At 41.2% G+C, this 19,912-nt stretch overlaps 1 protein-coding gene across 3 annotated transcripts in view; it reads left to right on the top strand.

Annotated features, from left to right (window-relative positions):
• The window catches only part of bi (T-box transcription factor bifid), a 215,667-nt gene that overhangs the window by 23,936 nt on the left and 171,819 nt on the right, over positions 1-19,912 (top strand). For all 3 annotated transcript variants that reach the window (XM_017900427.1, XM_017900426.1, XM_017900425.1), the window contains exon 2: positions 5,250-5,574. In XM_017900427.1, coding sequence (XP_017755916.1) covers positions 5,250-5,574 — 325 coding nt within the window. The remainder of the gene's footprint in view (positions 1-5,249; positions 5,575-19,912) is intronic.

Genomic DNA, 19,912 nt, shown 5'->3' with positions numbered 1-19,912 from the left:
GGGTTAATTGAAACAGATGTTTGAAAATTGATAACAGGAATTTTTAAAGTTAAATATGTCAAATGTAGGTTGTTTCACATTTAGAATTTTCAGAGGAAAGTATAAGAAATATTTTTCTCGTTCAGAAGGGTAATTAGTAGTTCCTTTGGACACTGTTACGGGCTATTAAGCAGTGGCTGATAATGATAGAAAAATTGAGATTGGAATTTTAAAGATCAGATTATTGGAACGAAAAATGCTGAACAGATAAGATCGTTAATATGGAATATTAAAAGCATTTTTTATTTTAAGAGGGTAATTAACAGTCTTTTGAGAACTTCCGAGGAGCATGAAATATTATTTATTATCGATGGAAAATCGAGAATGTGGATTTTTATAAATATAATTGGCAAGGGAAATAGCTACAAATGGCACTGCAAAATACCAATAAACGAGTTGAAAAAAATAATTACATAAGAAATTCGTAGAAAATTTAAAAAACTGAGCAATGTTTTCAAAAATATAGAATTCGAAGAAAAATCGCTCCAAAATATTCTAAATATTCTTCCTATTGAAGAAAATAATTCTCAATCATCAATAGCTCAACAAAAATATAAAAAATCGTGCGATTTCAATGAAAAATTGGGATTCTCATAAAAGACCAAAAATTCGAAGAAAAATCGCTCTAAAATATTTTAAATATTTTCCCTACTTTAAAAAATAATCACCCATCACCAACAGGTCCACAAAATCTACGAAAAGAATCGTGCGATTCCAATGAAAAATTAAAATTCGCGTAAAAGACCAAAAATTAAAAGAAAAAAGAAAAATAATCGCTCCAAAACATTTTAAATATTCTTCCTGTTGAAGTAAATAATTCTCAGTCACCAACAAAGCTCAACAAAAAGTATAAAAAATCGTTTGGTTCCAGTAAAAAATTGGGATCGGAATAAAAGACCAAAAATTCAAAGAAAAATCGCTCGAAAATATTTGAAATATTCTTCCTGCTTTAAAAAATAATCACGGATCACCAACAGATCCACAGAGGCTATGAAAAATCACGCGATGCCTTGAAAAAATGAAATTCGAAACGACCGCGATCGGGATGCAGAAAATTCGCGTAACGGGAGAGCGCAGCAGGGGTGTTTGCGTTCGTTGCAATCGGATAAAGTAGAATAAAAGTGGAGGATACCCGGTAGTTAACCTTTTTTTTTTTTCGGCCAAGTGTAGTTTTGTAACCGGTCGGAGGTCGAACGAAATTTGGCGAGTCGAAAGTGGCGGTTGTTTTATTTTCCTTTTTTTTTTTCTCTATTTTTTTATTTTCTCCTTTTTCCCCCAACGCAACAGGTAGTTCGCGATTGGTCGGAAGTAGAGGAAGCACGCCGGGAATCGAAGGATAGGCTGCTGTAAATAATGAAATTGTTCGCATGAAAAAGCGGTCGGCTGAACTTTCGCCGGAGTTTGTGCTGATTTTTTCGCCGGTTAGAATCCCCACGATTTTCTGCCATTTCGCCGGCTTTGCGTATCGTTAATTGAAAATTAAACGGCAATCCGGTTAATTGAATCGCTGATATCGTTCCGTGGATATCGATAAATTTCGACGGTCGATGAAGCGGATGGACGACACCGCTAATAGGAATTTCGTAGTCGCCTGCGTCTTCTTTCGTTATCTTAAGTGTCGGTTCTCATTCAGCCTCAATTTACTTGAAAAGGAGCCGACGAATTTACGATGATTTCACACGGACGTCGCAGAGACTCGTACCCTGAACTGATAAATAAAGATTCTATTTGTGCGAACATTAGTACGATAGGGTACAGCTGCTCGAGCAGCGGAAAGTATTTGGCTAATTGCGTGATTAATGAGGAAACACTAAGGAGCAGATGGAGAAAGTTTCTTGAGTAATAATATATTATTTGCTACTCGAAATTTGTTCGAAATATCCTATTCGGATTTTTATCGAAAGTTAGGTTAGTAAATATTTAGAGGGTTAGGGTAGTCTATGTGGAGAAAAATTGAAAGATTAGTCAATAAACATAGGATTATTTAGAATAAAATCGAGTGTTCAAAAATTATTTTTAAAAATTATTTAATGTTTATGTTAGGTGCTTTAAAGATGTAGTTAAAATTGTTTGAGTTCTGTTTAGGAATTATTTATAGGTTATTTAATCGGTATAATACTACTCGAGGTGTTTAAAAAATGTTTTCAAGAAAGGTACAATGGCTACTCAGTCTTTACTGTGTATATATCTATTAAAAATTTGTTAAATCCTATTTCAGTATTATCATTGAATAGCATACTACTCGAGAATTTTAAAAATTCTTTGTGAGAAATATTTAATAGCTACTCAATATTTACTATGTATATATGTATTAAAAATTTATCAAGTCCCATTTCACTATTATCTATGATCTACTCAATGAATATGGTACTACTCGAGATCTTTAAAAATTCTTCTGAAGGAATATTCAATAGCTATTCAATTTTTAGTACATATACATATATTTTAATTCTATTAAAAATTTTTATTCCTGTTTCATTATTATTAATGAATATGATACTACTCGAGATGTTTAAATATTTTTCTCAAGAAATACTTAATAGCTATTCAATTTCTAGTACGTATACATATATTTTAATTCTATTAAAAATTTTTAATCCTGTTTCATTATTATTAATGAACATAATACTACTCGAGATGTTTAAAAATTTGTCCTGAGAAATATTCAATAGCTACTCAATCTTTGCTATATATTAAAAATTTATTCAAAATATTTTTATTCCCATTTCACTATTATCTGTAATCTATTCAATGAATGCGATACTACTCGAGATATTTAGAAATTTTGTTAAAGTTATCTTCAATATCTACTCAATCTTTATCCTATCTACATCAAAAATATACTTAAAAGGATCTATACAATGAACACAATAGTACCCTTCTGGACTCGTGTAGAAAATTTTCCCAAGATCCAATCAACGTCCACTCAATACCTATCCCATAAGTCCTACGATATTTACAGATCCATTTAAAAATTAATAATCAGGGAATACAATACCCACCACCTGTGATATTCATAAATTCCTTTTGGAATCTAAATAGTGACCAAATACCCACTCACATTTAACCCTTTGCATAGGAGTTCAAAGATTTTCTGTTACAAAGCTGACGATATTTTTCTGAACAGTGAATAAGAAGTCGTATGATAATTAACACTTAGAATTATTTGATTTCGATACCTCGCACACCGTTACATTATTTAAAATTTGACATATTCACGAATATCGAGCTTCGAAATTTTATCAAATGGCGACTGAAAGGCACTTCTCGAGCGCAAAGGGTTAAAACGAAAAAATTTTGATTTGAATTAAAAACTTTAATTTAAAAATTCACTCAAGCCTACGTAACTATGAACAATCTACTCAAGAACCGAGCGATTGTAGCACCCCACCCCGATTTCCTCGACCATCATAAAAGGACCCCAACTGAAGGTTATCGAAAAACATGCTCCTTTATTAAGCCTGCACCGATTACTAAAAAGATTCCTCCCATAATCGCGCCAATTGAAACACGATCGACGACACGACGACGGATTCGAGGCCGAAGAATCGACGAGATCAAGGGATAAAGAGTGAAAGACAGCCGCTTAAACTTCGCGAGGGTGGATCGACTGACAACCCCCGGTGAAACTACTGGTTACTTTTCCACCCCCTGTCCTCGTTCTCCCCGCTGGAAGAAGTTGGAAAGTTGCCGGAAGGTAGACCGTTCCTCTTGCTCTGTGCACGAAAACCTCGAGCAGCTTCTTCGACTTCTTCGTACACAACGCCTTAAAAATAGACCTGACGCGTTTAGGAGTCAATAGAGCAATCTCTAGTCGAACCAATTGCTCTCTGAAATCCATCCACTCGATCGCGATTGAAACGACCATAGTCCCCAGGATTTCTCCGTTCCTCTGAAAAATTAGACCTTCTTTGACACCAGGTGGCACCCCTGTCGCCGAAGAATCGCGCCCCCAATGGCGGATGTCACGGTAAATCCGAAATCAGGTACGCTTTGACCGACGTTGGGATAAATCTCGGTTAAAACTGGGCCATTGATAATTAAAAAGCCATTTCACGGTGTTTAATTATTAAACGGAGATCGCGCACGCATGCTCATCGGGATGTTTCTCCGTCACGCGTTCACGACGGGCAGAAACGAGAGCGAAAAGTGATACGCGGCTGTGATTTTTGCGGCGACTATGTTAATTCGGCCGGAATTAAGCGTTAATAATATTTTAATCAAACAGACGTGCAATTGTAAATGCGCATTATCAAACCGGCACTCGGCGCGTATTGTTGTCGATTCGCGGCAGCCAACAAAGATAAAGTTTATCGTTCCGGGTATCGAGTTATTTAACAATTGCCGCGGTAAAATAAATAACTTCCGTGCTTCCTCCTGGTATTTTAATCCCTCGCCAATCCACTTTCACCCTCGGCTCATTACGCCGCAATTATTTCCACGAAATAATTCATTCCGTCAAAGCTTCCACGCGCTTGCTGAGCCGGGCGACAATGGAGGAAGATAAACTTCTTAAGGTTGGAGCAATTATCGGTAATTTATGAATGCAGAAGTAAAAATTGAAATGCTATGTGCATACATTTGGGCCCAATTTCAGCTCGACAACGGTCAGCATTTAGGCTAAATATAATAACGATTCTTCGCGCTGGGTGGGACCAAGGATATCGCGCTGGGGGCCTAGTAAATGTAAATCAATCAAAATCGAACACGGTGGGCCCAGAAATTATTATCGCATCGATTTAGCGGGAATTATTTAACAGAAATATATATATAGAAATAAATATATAGAAATATATAGAAATATAGAAAAATAGAGAAATCAGAATCGGACACGGTGGGCCCAGAAATTATTCTCGCGTCGATTTAGCGGGAATTATTTAGCAGAAGTATATGTATATATATAGAAATAAATACAGGGTGTCTCAAGAAAACGTATACACACTTTAATACCTTATTCTTTCTAATTTATTTTTCCTTTTCTAGGTACAACCCATTTAAAATAATTGTTGACTTTAGACTAGACTTTGAAAAACGTAATAAAAAAATATGTCTTTTGCATAAACGTAATAATAGTAAACGTAAGAGAAAAATAAAAACGCAAAGTGTGTATACATTTTCTTAGGACATACTGTATATGGAAATACAGAAATATATATATATAGAAATTATCGTCGCGATGTTGGAAATGAAAAGGGAAATGTGTGTTGCAGGTTTAGGCTTGGGCCCGCATACGCCAGAGGAAGCAGCCGTCCTGGCGGCCGCGACGGCAGTATTGCACCACCATCATCAGGGTGGTCCCGGCGGGCCTGCGATGAGGCCACTCAGGCCTCCGTTACCCCCGGGGATGTTGCACACCTCGCCACACCCTCTGGCACCGCATCACCCCCTCGCAGGCCCACACCATCCCCTCGTGCCTCCTCTGCACCCTGAGGAGGACGGGGTCGTGGACGATCCCAAGGTGACACTCGAGGGCAAGGAGCTTTGGGATAAGTTCCACAAGCTCGGCACGGAAATGGTCATCACCAAGAGTGGCCGGTAAGTGTCAATTTTGTACAACTATCGCCGTTGCTTTACCTATCCTCTGTCATGGCTAGCGCCAAGTATATATATACCCCTTAACCATCGGTCAGACTCATTGTATCCACGAGATTTTCGTACTAGTCGACTGTCCAGGTTGCAGGGATTGCATTTTGGTCTTTCTTAGGGCTAGATTGATACACAGTCTCGCTCCAGTAGCTTTTTTCGCTAACCACTGAGGGATTCTCGCGAATCCAGGTTGACAGAAGGGTCGTAAGGCTCTGCGCGATCATTGTCCAGGTGTTCCACGATAGAAACTAAGTGATTAACGGTATGATGATCTTATTGAGCGAGTAGGGAGAGTCAGGAATTGTATCACGTTCGATTTCGGGCGGTGTGTCGCGATTTCGTTGGATAAGTCTTGACGACCGCGTCCCTCGTGACGGAAGGTAGCGCCGTAAGGCAAGAGCCGTGAGAAAAATGACGGGCTGCCAGGCGAAACACGAGAAGTCGCCGCGAGAAACCGCAGAAAATCGCGCTGATCGACTGCTGACCGGACTCGCTCGCGAATTCGCGCGAGTGCACCGAATTTCGACCACCTACTAGGCATAAACATCGTGCGACACTTGCGCGGGATCCACCGATTAATTCATAAACCGTGGAGGTTCGCTGTGATTAGGGTTCAACTTGAAATGAAGCAAGGAACGGTGGCCTTTCTACGACTATAGCCCGTTCTGAAACACCTTTTATCGCGTTTTAAAGATTCAGTGCCTCTATGGCCGCCACACACTTTCCCCAGTCCTTCGACGATTGGAAATCCTTTCAAGCGCAAACTTTTACAGGCACGAAGGGGAGAAAACGTGAAAGGGGTAGTTTCGAAAGCGAGGAAAACACGGGGACAGATACGTCGGCGAACTATAATAGTTCGGAAAAGAGCATACGTCGGTCGCACAATGCGCGTGTGTATCTGCATCGTGGTTCCAACTGACGACGGACTATACCCCGCTAGCATTTAGTTATCGCTCTTTCTGCCTCTTCCCTTCCACCCCTCTACTCAGCCCACGGTCTTTTCTTTCCCCACGGTTTCAATAATCAACGCAGCTTTGAATTTTAAATGCCGCGCTTTAAATATCGTTCTCCATTCGAAACAGAAAAAAAGGAAGAAAGAAATGGGAATATTCAGGCCCAGGAGACGAGGGAGTAAATTGTTCCTCGAATGGAAACCATTTGCGCAGAAATATTCGAAATTCCAATTCTCAGAAATAAAATGTTTCATCCCCAATTTCCAAACCTCAGACGTAAATCTTCGGTTCCCGAGAATTTCGAAGCTTCTGTCAAATACTCGTGGACTGTTTAATCGTCAAACCCAGTCACAGGATCCATTCTCCTGTGGTACATATTCAGACCCAGGAGAGAAGGGAGTAAATTGTTCCTCGACCATTTGCGCAGAAATATTCGAAATTCCAATTCTCAGAAATAAAATGTTTCATCCCCAATTTCCAAACCTCAGACGTAAATCTTCGGTTCCCGAGAATTTCGAAGCTTCTGTCAAATACTCGTGGATTGTTTAATCGTCAAACCCAGTCACAGGATCCATTGTCCTATGGTCCATATTCAGACCCAGGAGACAAGGGAGTAAATTGTTCCTCGACCATTTGCGCAGAAATATTCGAAATTCCAATTCTCAGAAATAAAATGTTTCATCCCCAATTTCCAAACCTCAGACGTAAATCTTCGGTTCCGGAGAATTTCGAAGCTTCTGTCAAATACTCGTGGACTGTTTAATCGTCAAACCCAGTCACAGGATCCATTCTCCTGTGGTACATATTCAGACCCAGGAGAGAAGGGAGTAAATTGTTCCTCGACCATTTGCGCAGAAATATTCGAAATTCCAATTCTCAGAAATAAAATGTTTCATCCCCAATTTCCAAACCTCAGACGTAAATCTTCGGTTCCCGAGAATTTCGAAGCTTCTGTCAAATACTCGTGGACTGTTTAATCGTCAAACCCAGTCACAGGATCGATTCTCCGCATCCCTGGAAACTCCATCCAGTCTCTCGAGTCGCAAACTGCCGAGGACCCAGACCGAAACTGCCCCGACAGCTCGCTCTCAATTCCTCGTGCATCTCGTGGCCCGAGCGTGGCCACGTACGTGGAACCCGTGAATGGCCAGTAATTTGTGGCGGTGGTGGGCCCAATTTCGGCTGTTGGGTCCGCATCCCAGCGCCCGTGTCCCGGAGGAGAGCGCGAAGTCCCTGTCGTCTGTGCACGAAGGCAGGCAGCTTCGTTTTTCGCGGACGGGCCCGGGTAATATCTCGTTTAGAAAGATTACAGGTTCGGTGAACAGGCTGCCAATGTATAAAACAAACATCGTTAAGCGAGCCCTATACTTAGGGTAGAGGGAGGGGGGTGAGGGCCCAGCGCACTCTGGGCCCCGGAGCACCCCGGGCATTATGCGAGTCCACCGTTCGTCGATTCCCTTCTCTCTCGTTCTGGCCATCCCTCTCTCTCCTCTCTCTCTCTCTCTCTCTCTCCGGCCTGGACGGTGCGTGCGGTTGGCCACTGGTACAGGTCAGGAACGAACACCGTGGAAGAGGGACCCGGGGAGGGTGTAGAATGGGGAAAGAGGCGCGCGTGTATTGAGACGTAGACCACCGGACGCAGATTGGGCCAGCCGCAATTTCCGCGCGTGTAATTATCCGTGATCGTCGTCCAGCGTCGTCCACGTCGTCTCGAGGCTCTGCCTTAACTCGATGCTTATTATTTAGCGACGGAGATTGATTTAGAGCGGAGCCGGGAACCCGGGTTGGGGCCTCATCGTCCGCTATCAGCGCTAGGGTACAAGCTGGCCAGGTTTCGAGCATTCGTCTAGGATTCGTGGAACCGAGGTGGAGACGTTGGATCGTGTCAAGTGGTAGGGAGGATATCGATGGATCTGCGTGGGTTTGGAAATCGGGGAAGCTGACGATGGTTTCGCGATGATCTTGCGGCAGGGGTTCCGTGCATCTCGCACCGGCTGTCTCGCATGAGAAACCCGTAACCTTATCGGATCTTGCATTAAACATCGCGATAACTAAACGCGATCTTAGGAGAAACGTCTAACTCGAGCCTCTGGAGCGTTCACGCGATCGGTAGCTCGCCTGTCTTTCACGGTAATGAAATTCACCGTAATTACGACGTGCAGGCCTGCCACGTCTCAGTCCAGCTACTGTTCAGGGGAAAAATCAACGGTTCATAGGTCCTACCTGCGTTCGGAATACGAGCAAATGTCTAATTACGGTTTTGGTCGCGTGTGACAGCCGGGGGTACACGCAGAAATTCGAAGCAGCTGATCGACACGGGAGGTGAGGGGTGGCCGGTTAAACGAGTCAATTAGGCACTGTCTAAGCACACACCGGAGAGAAGGGAACGGGCTCTGGTCGTGACTAAAGAGAACTTTCTGACCATTTGATGTGGTTAGCAGAGTTGCTCTTCGCAGTCCGTTGAGATCGTTTAGCAGCTGCTTTATGAAACTTAATTTCCCTGATTTTTAAATCAAATAAAGCTCCGGGAGGAACACGCGAGCCAACTAAGCATAAAGCTGCCCGCGGATGCGACTGATGCTTTGTTTGATCGATGTGGCAGCTGAGACTTCTGCCAAGCTCTTTTTAATTCTTTCGGCAATTTTTGGTGACAGGATTTACATTTTTGATCTTTACGTGGAGGGGCTATTCGGACATATTAATCGTCAATCGACTTGGATCGTGTGTAGAGACATATGGAAATTAATTTTAATCACGAAGCAATGAAGCAATCAATTTTCCTATGGGTAAAATGATTACAATAGGACCTCGTTTAACCGGGTCTCGATTATCCGTGTTCTCGATCGATCTTGGTTTCGGTTATCGGAGATCTAGGTTCTTCAGAGTTCCCTGTTTATTCGTAAAGTTATTAGTAAAAGTTTGTACATATTCTACCATTCTTTTCTTTTTCCATGAAATCTCTTTTATGGTTATTCTTTGGTTTAAGGACGAGAATGTAGCGTGACAAAATGGTTACAAATATAAACTTGATATTAATAAAAGGATTTTTAATAGTAGATGAAAGAATTTATCTTGGTATGTTATTAATAGGAATGTTTTTAAATAATTAACCAATTTTATTCGTATTTTTTCTTTTTTTATTTTTCATAGCTCCATATATTGCAATCAAGGGTAACTTAGGGGTTAATAAAAATTCTGTGCTGATGCTCGATTTTAATTTAGAATTTATGACATTTCTTCTCTCTTCTTTTTCAGTTTCTCTTTTCTCGTTATCGTAAATATCTTTTTTCCAAATTTAGCTAATCCTGCTTCTTTAAAATCCGTACACTAATACTTTGACTGCCGTAGTGGTCATCAATGACTGGTGCTTGTCTCCTCAGTGGGACCATAGTGGTCACCAGTGTTCAGCCATACTAATTTTTTAAATTTATATTTGCTTTATTCTAACCAATTTTTGAATATTTGAACAACATAAATAAGTAGAGAATTTTGAATAGAGAATATTCATTTCTTTGCCATATTATTTGATATTTTGTCATTATATCCTAAGAATAATGGAAATTTTATCGTGGCTCCCGTATAAAATGTGCATGACAGTCAAACTATTGAGAGTAATTTAACCCTTTATACTTGGATATATTTGCCACAGAAAAATAGTAATTCGAAGCCTTCTGTCATAAAGTCAACGACATCTTTGAAACGCTAAATAAGAAATCGTATGCAAATTAAGGCGTAGAATTATTTTATCGACATTCCACGCATCATTGGGTAATTTGAAATTTGATATATTAATTAAAATCGACGTTTAGAATCCAATTAAATGGCTACTGAGGGTTAAGGATTGACGCATCTCTTCTTTTTTCTTTTTCTATCGTCGCTAATATTTTTTAAAAATTCTGCCAATTTAGTAACGTAGATGACGTTCACCAAAATTCTACGCGAATTCTTCCCTCCTTCCTTCCCCCTTCCTCTTCACCCCGAAGATCAATCGTTCCGGGAATCTTTCTCGCAGATTTTTCCACGAAGCCTAAGAAAGGTGTCGCCTGGCTGCCGGGACGTGCGGACAGGTGTTGCGTTAAGGCACGGAATTATCGTGCATTATCTCGGTGACGGGGTACAGTAATTTCACGGTTACGCAACGAAATGCGACATCGCGTTCCTTGCCACGATCGGACACCGGCTATCGCGCGATGAAATATGCATGTCCGTTTTGACGTTTGAACTTGTACTTATCGTTAATGCCGCTCGTCACCGTTATCTGCCGCGACCGCGGTTTCTCTGCCTCGACAGGAAACGGACAGTTATCCGGAGAGGGGTGAACGATCGTGTGAAGATACCGACGCTGCTGCTTTTCCTCTCTCCGCCTCTCGTACACTTCCGTATCACCGGGTATGTCGAATTAACATAGCGACGAAACGCCAAATGCCCGATAAACGACGTCTTGTTACGCACCTGGCACGGAAAGTAGATAAGGTCCCGTGTGTCCAGCAATAATTAAAAAATTCAATATCCCGTTCATTAACAGCGCTTCATTACACCTACAAATGACTTCATTACGGCATTCATTAGTCTTTATCATAGACGTTATTATCAGGACACCGTGTGTGTAGGTTCAGTCTAGATCGTAATGTCGAAAAATTTCTTCGGGGGTATTAATATTTAAAATTCGGTCTCTTGTTTTTTAATATCGCTTGATTACAGTATTTGTTAGCCTATAATTCGAGTGGTTATTATTAGGTCACCGTATATATAGCTCCAGCTTAGATAAAAATGTCGAAAAAGTTCAAGAGTAGCGATATTTAAAATGGATTATTCCGTTCTTTAATAGTCTTAATTGCAGTATTTCTTAGTATATAATTCGCGTGGTTATTATCAGGACACACTGTATAAAGGTTCAGCCTAGATCGCAATATCGGAAAACTTGTTTGACGGTGACAATATTTCAAATTCAGTATTCCGTTCTTTAACAACGTTTCATTACACGTGCAAATGACTTAATTGTAGTACTCATTAGTCTATAATCCGAGTCGTTATTATCAGGACACTCTGTATCTACGTTCAACCTAGATCAAAGCACAACAATTTTCTTCAAGAGTGCCAATATTTAAAATTCGGTATCCCGTTCTTTAATAGTGCTTGATTATAACTGTAAATGTCTTAATTACAGTATCTAGTAGTCTATAATTCGCGTAGTTGTCAGGACACCCTATATATACATTCAGATTAGACCAAAATATCGAAAAATTTCCAGTATTACAATTCAATATCCCTCTCTTTAACACGGATTAATTACAACTATAAATGACTTAATTACAGTATCTATTGATCTATAATTCTCGTGATTATTATCAGGACACCGTATATATAAAATATCGAAAAATTTCTAATATTAAAATTCAATATCCCGTTCTTTAATATCGATTAATTACATCTATAAATAACTCAATTACGGTGTCTATCTATCTATAATTCTCGTAGTTATTATTAGGACACCCTACATATATATATATTCATATTAGAGCAAAATATCGAAAAATTTCCAATATTAAAATTCGATATCCTTCTCTTTAATACGGATTAATTACACCTATAAGTGACTTAATTACGGTATCTATTGGTCTATAATTCACGTGGTTATTATTAGGACACCCTATATATACATTCAGATTAGACCAAAATATCGAAAAATTTCCAATATTGAAATTCAATATCTCATTCTTTCATAGTGCTTAATTGTATATATAAATGACTTAATTACAGTATCTCTTGGACTATAATTCGCGTAATTATCATTTGGACACCCTATATGTACATTCAGCTTAAAGAAAAATATCGAAAAATTTCCAATATTAAAATTCAGTATTCCGTTCGTTAATACCGATTGCTTACACCTATAAATGATTTAATTACCTTATCTATTGATCTATAATACTCGTGGTTATTATCAGGACACCCTGTATACGCGTTCAGCCTAGATCAAAGCGACCAGTGACTCGGTGGCCCGTATTTTTCCGCAAAACACGGCCTCGTTGACACCCGATCGGGGCAAATCTCTGGAAATTCCATCGTCGAGACACGAAGGGACGTTGACGATGGCTATCTGCGGGGGTTGGCGAAATTTCTTCATTTTTTCCCGGTGAATTAAAATTCGAAGGGTGGGAAGCGGTAGTAAGAGAGGAGAGCAGCGCGGAAATTCGCGAGCGATCCTCCGCGTCTTATCGCGGCTTTCTCGCGAGGAACGGCCGAAACAAAAGCGATTTCCGTCACGCGTTCGCGTGCGTATCGGCGGGACGATCGCGGCGCCGGCTCGCTTTTCGCTCGAGGGGGAAGGAAAAAAAAAGAAAGGGCCCGTGTCGGAGAGACGCGGCGAAATAATCTAATCGCGACGTCCAGGCTCGCGTAATAATTCTATCTAAAGCGGGATCGCGCGCGAGCAATCGCGCGCGAGCAATCGCGTGCCGGCTGACCGATCTTCCGCCTCGCCTCTCCGCTCCGCCTGTATCGGCGCCCGTTTTCCCTGCCCGCCATTATCGCGACCGCTCGTTTTTCATTCGAATTTCTAATTAGTGCCCTTTAATTGCCCGCCTTGTTCATTTGTTACGCGAACTGACCGCGACACTCACGGGACGCAGGGGTAGAAATCAGCGGGGTGCCCTTGGTCCCCGGTCCCCTTCGAGTTTCACGGAATATCGTATTCGGTATCGCGAGATCGCGAGATCGATTGGCAAACAGAGCGTGGAGAGGTAAAACGTTACTTTGTCACGTAATGAGGGTAGATTCCTCCGATCGCGACACGGGTGTCCTTAGGGCTGCAAATCCTCCGACGGGGGGCCCAAGAATCTTCGAAACTTGTTTTATATCGATGTGTTATGCGAGTGTAACTACAGTGGGGTATTTTGGTATCGGTATTTATATATAAGTTTATTTAAATTACTCCGTATTTGAATATTTTGAAGTTTCGGAGACCTCTATCGTTATGTTAACTTTGGGGACCTAGGGATTTCTAGGGCTAAGGATTTAAAAAAGAAAGGCTTACTAAAAAATTTTTAAAATGATCTGTTGTTGTCTTCTAGTAGTACACTGTTCTAAATTTGGTATTATTATATACCGGAACTTTTAAAATTGTGGGTTGCGACCTCTTTAGGGGATGATTTATGGGAGTCATGAAAATTTTGGTACCCTTAACCCTTTCAGGAACGAATACCAGTCACCATACAGTAGAATAAACTTAAAATTAGGGATGATATTCGATTAGCTCTTAAGGGATACTATAGTGCATAGTTCTGCAAATGATTCTAATTTTTTTGTCACTTATGACGAAGAGATTATATTAATTTTTTCCCTAAAACGTAGTAATACACATTAAAACTATAAACATAAATCAAACAATAGTATAAAATTAAATTTCCTTTACCACCAATTAATATTTTATTTATTTATTTTAAACAGACCTACATATAAATATATATATCCAACTTTTCTCCTGTAAATAGGGGTTGCGGATAGAAAAAATAAAACAGCCCTAATATCTACCACGATTAAGAAAAGATATTTCACTTTAAAGTCACACGCAAGTACGATTTCAAAATGAAAAAAGACTCAAAAATTCGCGATAGCCAAAATGGCACTTTCTCCTGCAACGTATCATCCCTCCGCGTCTACAAATTCTCAACGAACGCGTATTCTCGCTCCTCACCCTGCAGCACCCTTTACCTGTGGCGTGGGTCCGCGATCGCTGCCCCTCTTCCTCCCCTCCACCCGCCAGCGGATCATCTTTCCCTTTCTTTCACCCGTGCCCCACCACTCTAGCACACGGCTGCGTTCGTCTTCGTCTGGGCCGCGGGTGGCGCATGTGCGGGCCTCTCAGTTTCTCTGTCGGCCGCGAAGGGGACGCTTTCTCCTCAGGGTCGCGCTCGTCCCGCGCTCAGCCGGGGTTGGTAATTAGCCGTAGTGGCCTGAGCGCGCCTGAAAATGCGCTCTGCGATTGTGGTGGAAGTGTCAGAGAGTGGTATCGCAGGCGGCCGTGTATCGACGTTTCCTTCTCGCCGCCGACGCCGCCACCGCCGCGGAAACGCGCGGGGGTGCCTTTGAATGCCACCCCTCCGAACGAGCCACCCCGCGGAACAGCCGTTCTTTCGTGTTTTCCACCGGGTTTTTGTCCTACGCACCCCACCACCACCCACGCCTGGCCGATTCCCACGTGGTGTCGACCCTGGGACATCGAGGTGTCCTTCCACTCCAACCATGAGTCTGAACGCAGCTGTTTTCGGTGAGTATTCTATCGGTTCCATAATATATAAATCGTCCCGAATTTTCGAAGCTATTTCCCCGAACGTCAGTTCCTCTACATCGATTTTAGAGTGTACTTCCTGTCAAAAATTCGAGCTAAAATTTTCCTTTTAAGTGTCTATTCGTCTCCACCAATTTTAGGATACAAATCCTCCCCGAAATTCGAATTAAAAGATCAATCGAACCGAGTGTATATTCTCCTACATCGATTTTAGGTTAGAAATCGTTTCGAAACTCTAACGTTGCCCCCTGCCAACACAGTTTCAGGAATTCCTTGGTTCAAGGATACGATTGTTTTGAAAACTCGATCATGCAGCCTCGGATAGGCGTGTTTGCACGTGTCCATCGATTCTAGGAATTCCTTGGCCCAAGGATAGAATTGTTTTGAAACCTCGATCGTGGAGGCTTGGCTAAGCGTGTTTGCTCGTGTCCATCGATTCTAGGAGTTCGTTGATCCGTAGCGTAGGATTGTTTTGAAAATTCGATCATTGAGCCACGGATGAGCGTGTTTGCTCGTGTCTGTCGATCGCAGGAGTTCGTTGATCATGGGATAGGATTGTTTTGGAACCTAGACGTTCGACCGGTGTACACGGGTAGCCTTCTGATAGGGCTGGGGCAGCACACGGCGACTTTTGACGGAGCCTAACGAGGAACCACGGTTATCGAGGTAACACGGATAACATATGCGTGCGGGAATTAATCTCTAATTAAACCACTGATTGCTGACAGCGCCTGCAGGCGCCCGACGAATCGTCACGCTGCACTGACGGCGCCTGAGCCAGCTCTGCGCTGATGGGTCACTGTTTGCCGATGCAACGTCGCCCTCAGCCACTCGCGTTTTCATATTCTGGAAATAAACTTCACCTTTATTTTACCGTTTACTTTATTTTAATCTGCGATGGTACGTAGGTTTTAGATACTCGAAGCCACTGAGACATGTCAGGCCCGTGAACAAAGTAACTAGGCGTTATCACTAGCAATATGCATCTGTGTTGGATATTATAGTGGAAAGTTGGATGTGGTAATAAAATGAATAATTTGGTAACGAGATAGTAATGTATTCTTGACCATGCACTCTTATAGACTGGAGACGTCGATCGTCAAAGAACTAAAGCCCAATGTCTCCCGCTTGTCCCACCATAGTCATTCCTGATGTACCAAATAGACACAGATGGCGACGTTGCCATAAATGCTGATTCTTAACAATCTGTATCCGCGGGTCATGCGAATTTTTTAGCGGCATCGATCCGTGAATGACATAATCCAATGTGTATAAAATGTATTAGGATAACTCGTGTATTATGGTAATACATCAGCAACGAATTTCATAATAGAAGATTGTCATGTCACCCCTATAGCGTAGCAAAAGAACAAAATTCATAGTAATTCATAGTAAGTCCAATCCCCAGAATTAACCTCTTCAGGAGTACTGGCACATATGTGTACATACAGTTTTTCAAAATTACGATTATTATAAGTGGAAAGAAAATTAGAATCAGTTGGAGAACTATGTACAATGGAATTCTTCAATGTACGCAGATACTCAAGAGCAACAGAGACATGTCAGGTCCGTGAACAAAGTAACTAGGCGTTATCACTAGCAACGTGTATCTTTATCCGCGGATCATGCGAATCTTTTAGCCTCATCGATCCATAAATGACATAATTCAACGTGTACAAGAAGTATTAGGATAACTTGTGTACTATGGTAATACATCAGCAACGAATCTCATAATAGAAGACTGTGATGTCATCCCACAGGCATAGCAAAAGAAGAAAGTTCATAGTAATTCGTAGACAAATTCCTAGAATTCAACAAAACCTCTTCAGGGATACTAGCACACGTGTTTAGTTTTTTTAAAAATTACGATTATTGTAAGTGAAAAGAAAATTAGAATCAGTTGAAGACCTATTCACCATCCAAGCCACGAATATTTACTGAATTGTTATCGATATCATGAAAATTAAGGAGATTTTGTGCACTTCAAAAAATTCGTCCCTGAAGAGGTTGAGAAAACTCCACTGTGTGTTTTCCCTTCACGTGTCTATTCGTTATTACTTGGTCACGAGTGTTGATAGATTTTTATATAAGTCTGTCATAGTTATATGCAAATGGAAGGGTGGCATCGTTGTATCCGATTGCACAGATATCCGTTCCTCGATGACAAAGCAATAAATTTATCAAAAAATTCATAAACATTCATAGACAAACACCTAGAATTAACACTAGCTTTACGGACGCCATTTGTATACCTGTTTCTAAGGACACCTGTCAAATTGACAGGTAAAAGAAACCACGTGCCTCTTTTTTTAACGATTAGTTTAACCCTTTGCACTCGACGATTTTTGGTTAAAGAAGAGTTCGAAGATTTTCTGCTATAAAGCTGACGATATTGTTTTGAGCATTGAATAAGAAACCGTATAATAATTAATACATGGAATTATTTGGTTTCGATATTTCACACACCACTACATTATCTTAAATTTGACATATTAATTAATATTGATCTTCGAAATTTTATCAAGTGGTGACTGAAGGGCGCCTCTCGAGTGCAAAGGGTTAATTTAAAAACAATTATATATTATATTAACAATCTTAACATAAGTTAACTAAATCTGTTGCAATCGTATAATTGGAGCAACCCTTCCGTCAAATTCACGGGTTCCATAAATCTGGTGTTAAGGAAACTACCCCTTGGCGTGTTTTCATTTGCTATAAATTGGTCCCAACTGCTGACAAATTTTTATAAGTATATTATAGTTCTATGGAAATGGAAAAGGAGAAAAATCGATCCACAAAGGGTGATATTTTCTTATATATATATTATATAAATATTCGTTTTTCGCTGATTTGACCATCCCCGACTAATTGCAAGATCCTCTCGACGTCCACCCCGAAAAACCACCCCGTTGCCACCCTCTTCCTCTCCACTCTAGTTCACCGATATCTCCACAGCGAAAGCGAAAAACGCTTGCGCGTTTTCCACCCCCGGCCGCACACTTGCGCGGCATTGTCCGCGCGGCTCCGCCCAATTTTCCACCCCCTACCCCTGTCGAATTTCCGTGCTTTATCGGCGCGAAAGCGGCCGCGGTCGCGCTGTATCTCGATCGGATCGGTCGCGTGACGACACGCCACGACGCGACACGATATTACACGAGAGGGGTAGCACGGGGTGAGTTTTTCGCCGCGGCGATATCGAGGCGTGCGCGCGCGTGCACCGCTTGCCACGGAAATGAGATGCGTTGCAGCTCGCTGGGAAAACACACGCGCGGGGGTGGCGTGGACGGCGCTCGGGGTGGAAACACGCGGCGTGTAGATCGGTGGATAAACAAAAGAAACGCGCGTGGGCGTCGTGGCTGCGGAGCGAGAAGGGGTGCTTTCGACGCGCGCGAGATTGATTGCTCGAGCTTTCGGTTTAGTGGCTCGTAATTAGGTCTGTCGAGTCGCTGAGTATTTCTTTATTCGCGCGCTCTACACCTCTTCCCCATCGTGTGTAGAATAGAGCTACAGTGAAGCGCGCCCCGATGGGGTGGTATGCGTTACGTGTGTGGGTCGTTGCAACCCCGTGATTAAGAATTTTTTTTTTTCCCTTCCGATTCCGCCCTGTGTCTGTTCTTGGAATTTCCTGCTTCTCCTTTCGTTGCCCATTGTCTCCCGATTTCTTCGAGTCCCTTTGCTTGGCGATCTGGTCCCTTGGAAAATTGCGGTGTTCTTGGAAAATTCACGGGAAATTGGGATAATTGGGTTCCAATTGGCTATGTAAATACTCGTTACTTTTTCGAGTTCAGGTACACAATTATCGTGCATGGTACCTCGCGAAATTAGAAATTGATTATTTTTTATTGTATTTTTTAAATTGCTATTTTATTTATTTGTTTTTCGGGTGCGAGTGTGGATAGGGGGCTGTTGCATCGCGATGGATATACTGGGTGATTATTTTCTTGGAGGATTGGGAGATTTGTATTAAATATTTGTTTTATTGTATTTGTTGTTAGGCGGAAATGGGGACAGTAGATTTTACTGTTTTAAATATCTTTGTTTTATAATTGCGACACGTGCGTACTTGTTTTCTTTGTACTAACTAGCAATGACTAATACAGGTTGCTTACTTATGTAATGAGTCGTTAGAGGTTATCAAGCATTGGTTCCTCACTTATTGATAATAGGAACACGTGGGATTTATAGTTACATTGTAACAGTATTACTAATTTCATCGTTTTAAACTAATTTTCTCTAATTGTATCTATAATTCGTTGTACCGATGTCGACTTATTGTGTCATGATGAATATACAGGGTGATTCGTGTAACTTGTACACCTTTTAAAGGTATGCATCACTTTGTTGAAGAATTGGAAGATTTTCAAAATTTGTAGCTTATATACATTTAGTCTTATTATATTATATTCGTATCAGACTATCGGGTCACAATGAATATACAGGGTGTTCCACGCGACTTGCATACCTGTATAACACCCAAAGTATGTCACAAGAAAAATATTTCATACAAAAGTTGCATGCTTTGGAGAGACACGTAATTTACTGCACGCATTTCTCTTACAGGTTATTATACCCTGTGGTACCGATAAATATTATTCCCCAGAAATGTAGTCCAAACAAAAATGACAAGATACAAAATTATTCGTTAATTAATGTATTTGTGTTAGTGAGACATAATCACTAATAAAATACTAATTAAAAAATTAGAAATTATGTATTTAAGTTAGTGAAAAATTACTAGTTAGTGAATTACAAGTTAGCGAAAAGTTACTAGAAACTAGTCTCCTTTAAAATCTCGCAATTTACCCACAGAATAATTTTCCCCGCGAAATTCAAAAATCGTACAGGTACGGAAATCGCGTGTACCACCCTGTATAATTATTTGCAACTTCTTTCCTCGCGATGGAGTGAAATTCCAGTCACAGAGGGGTGAAAGACACCCAAGGCTCTAGCTCGAGAATACTTCTCCTACAATCTCCGCGCACTCGTATAACTCGAATTCCTCTCGCGCGATTATTTCTATTCGCATTTTCGAAATTTCTTTCGC

This window comes from Eufriesea mexicana, unplaced genomic scaffold, assembly GCF_001483705.2.
Source record: "Eufriesea mexicana isolate 0111107269 unplaced genomic scaffold, ASM148370v2 scaffold1223, whole genome shotgun sequence".
In the NCBI taxonomy this organism is placed as follows: Eukaryota; Metazoa; Arthropoda; class Insecta; order Hymenoptera; family Apidae; genus Eufriesea; species Eufriesea mexicana.
This window is presented reverse-complemented; position numbering and strand designations above follow the sequence as displayed.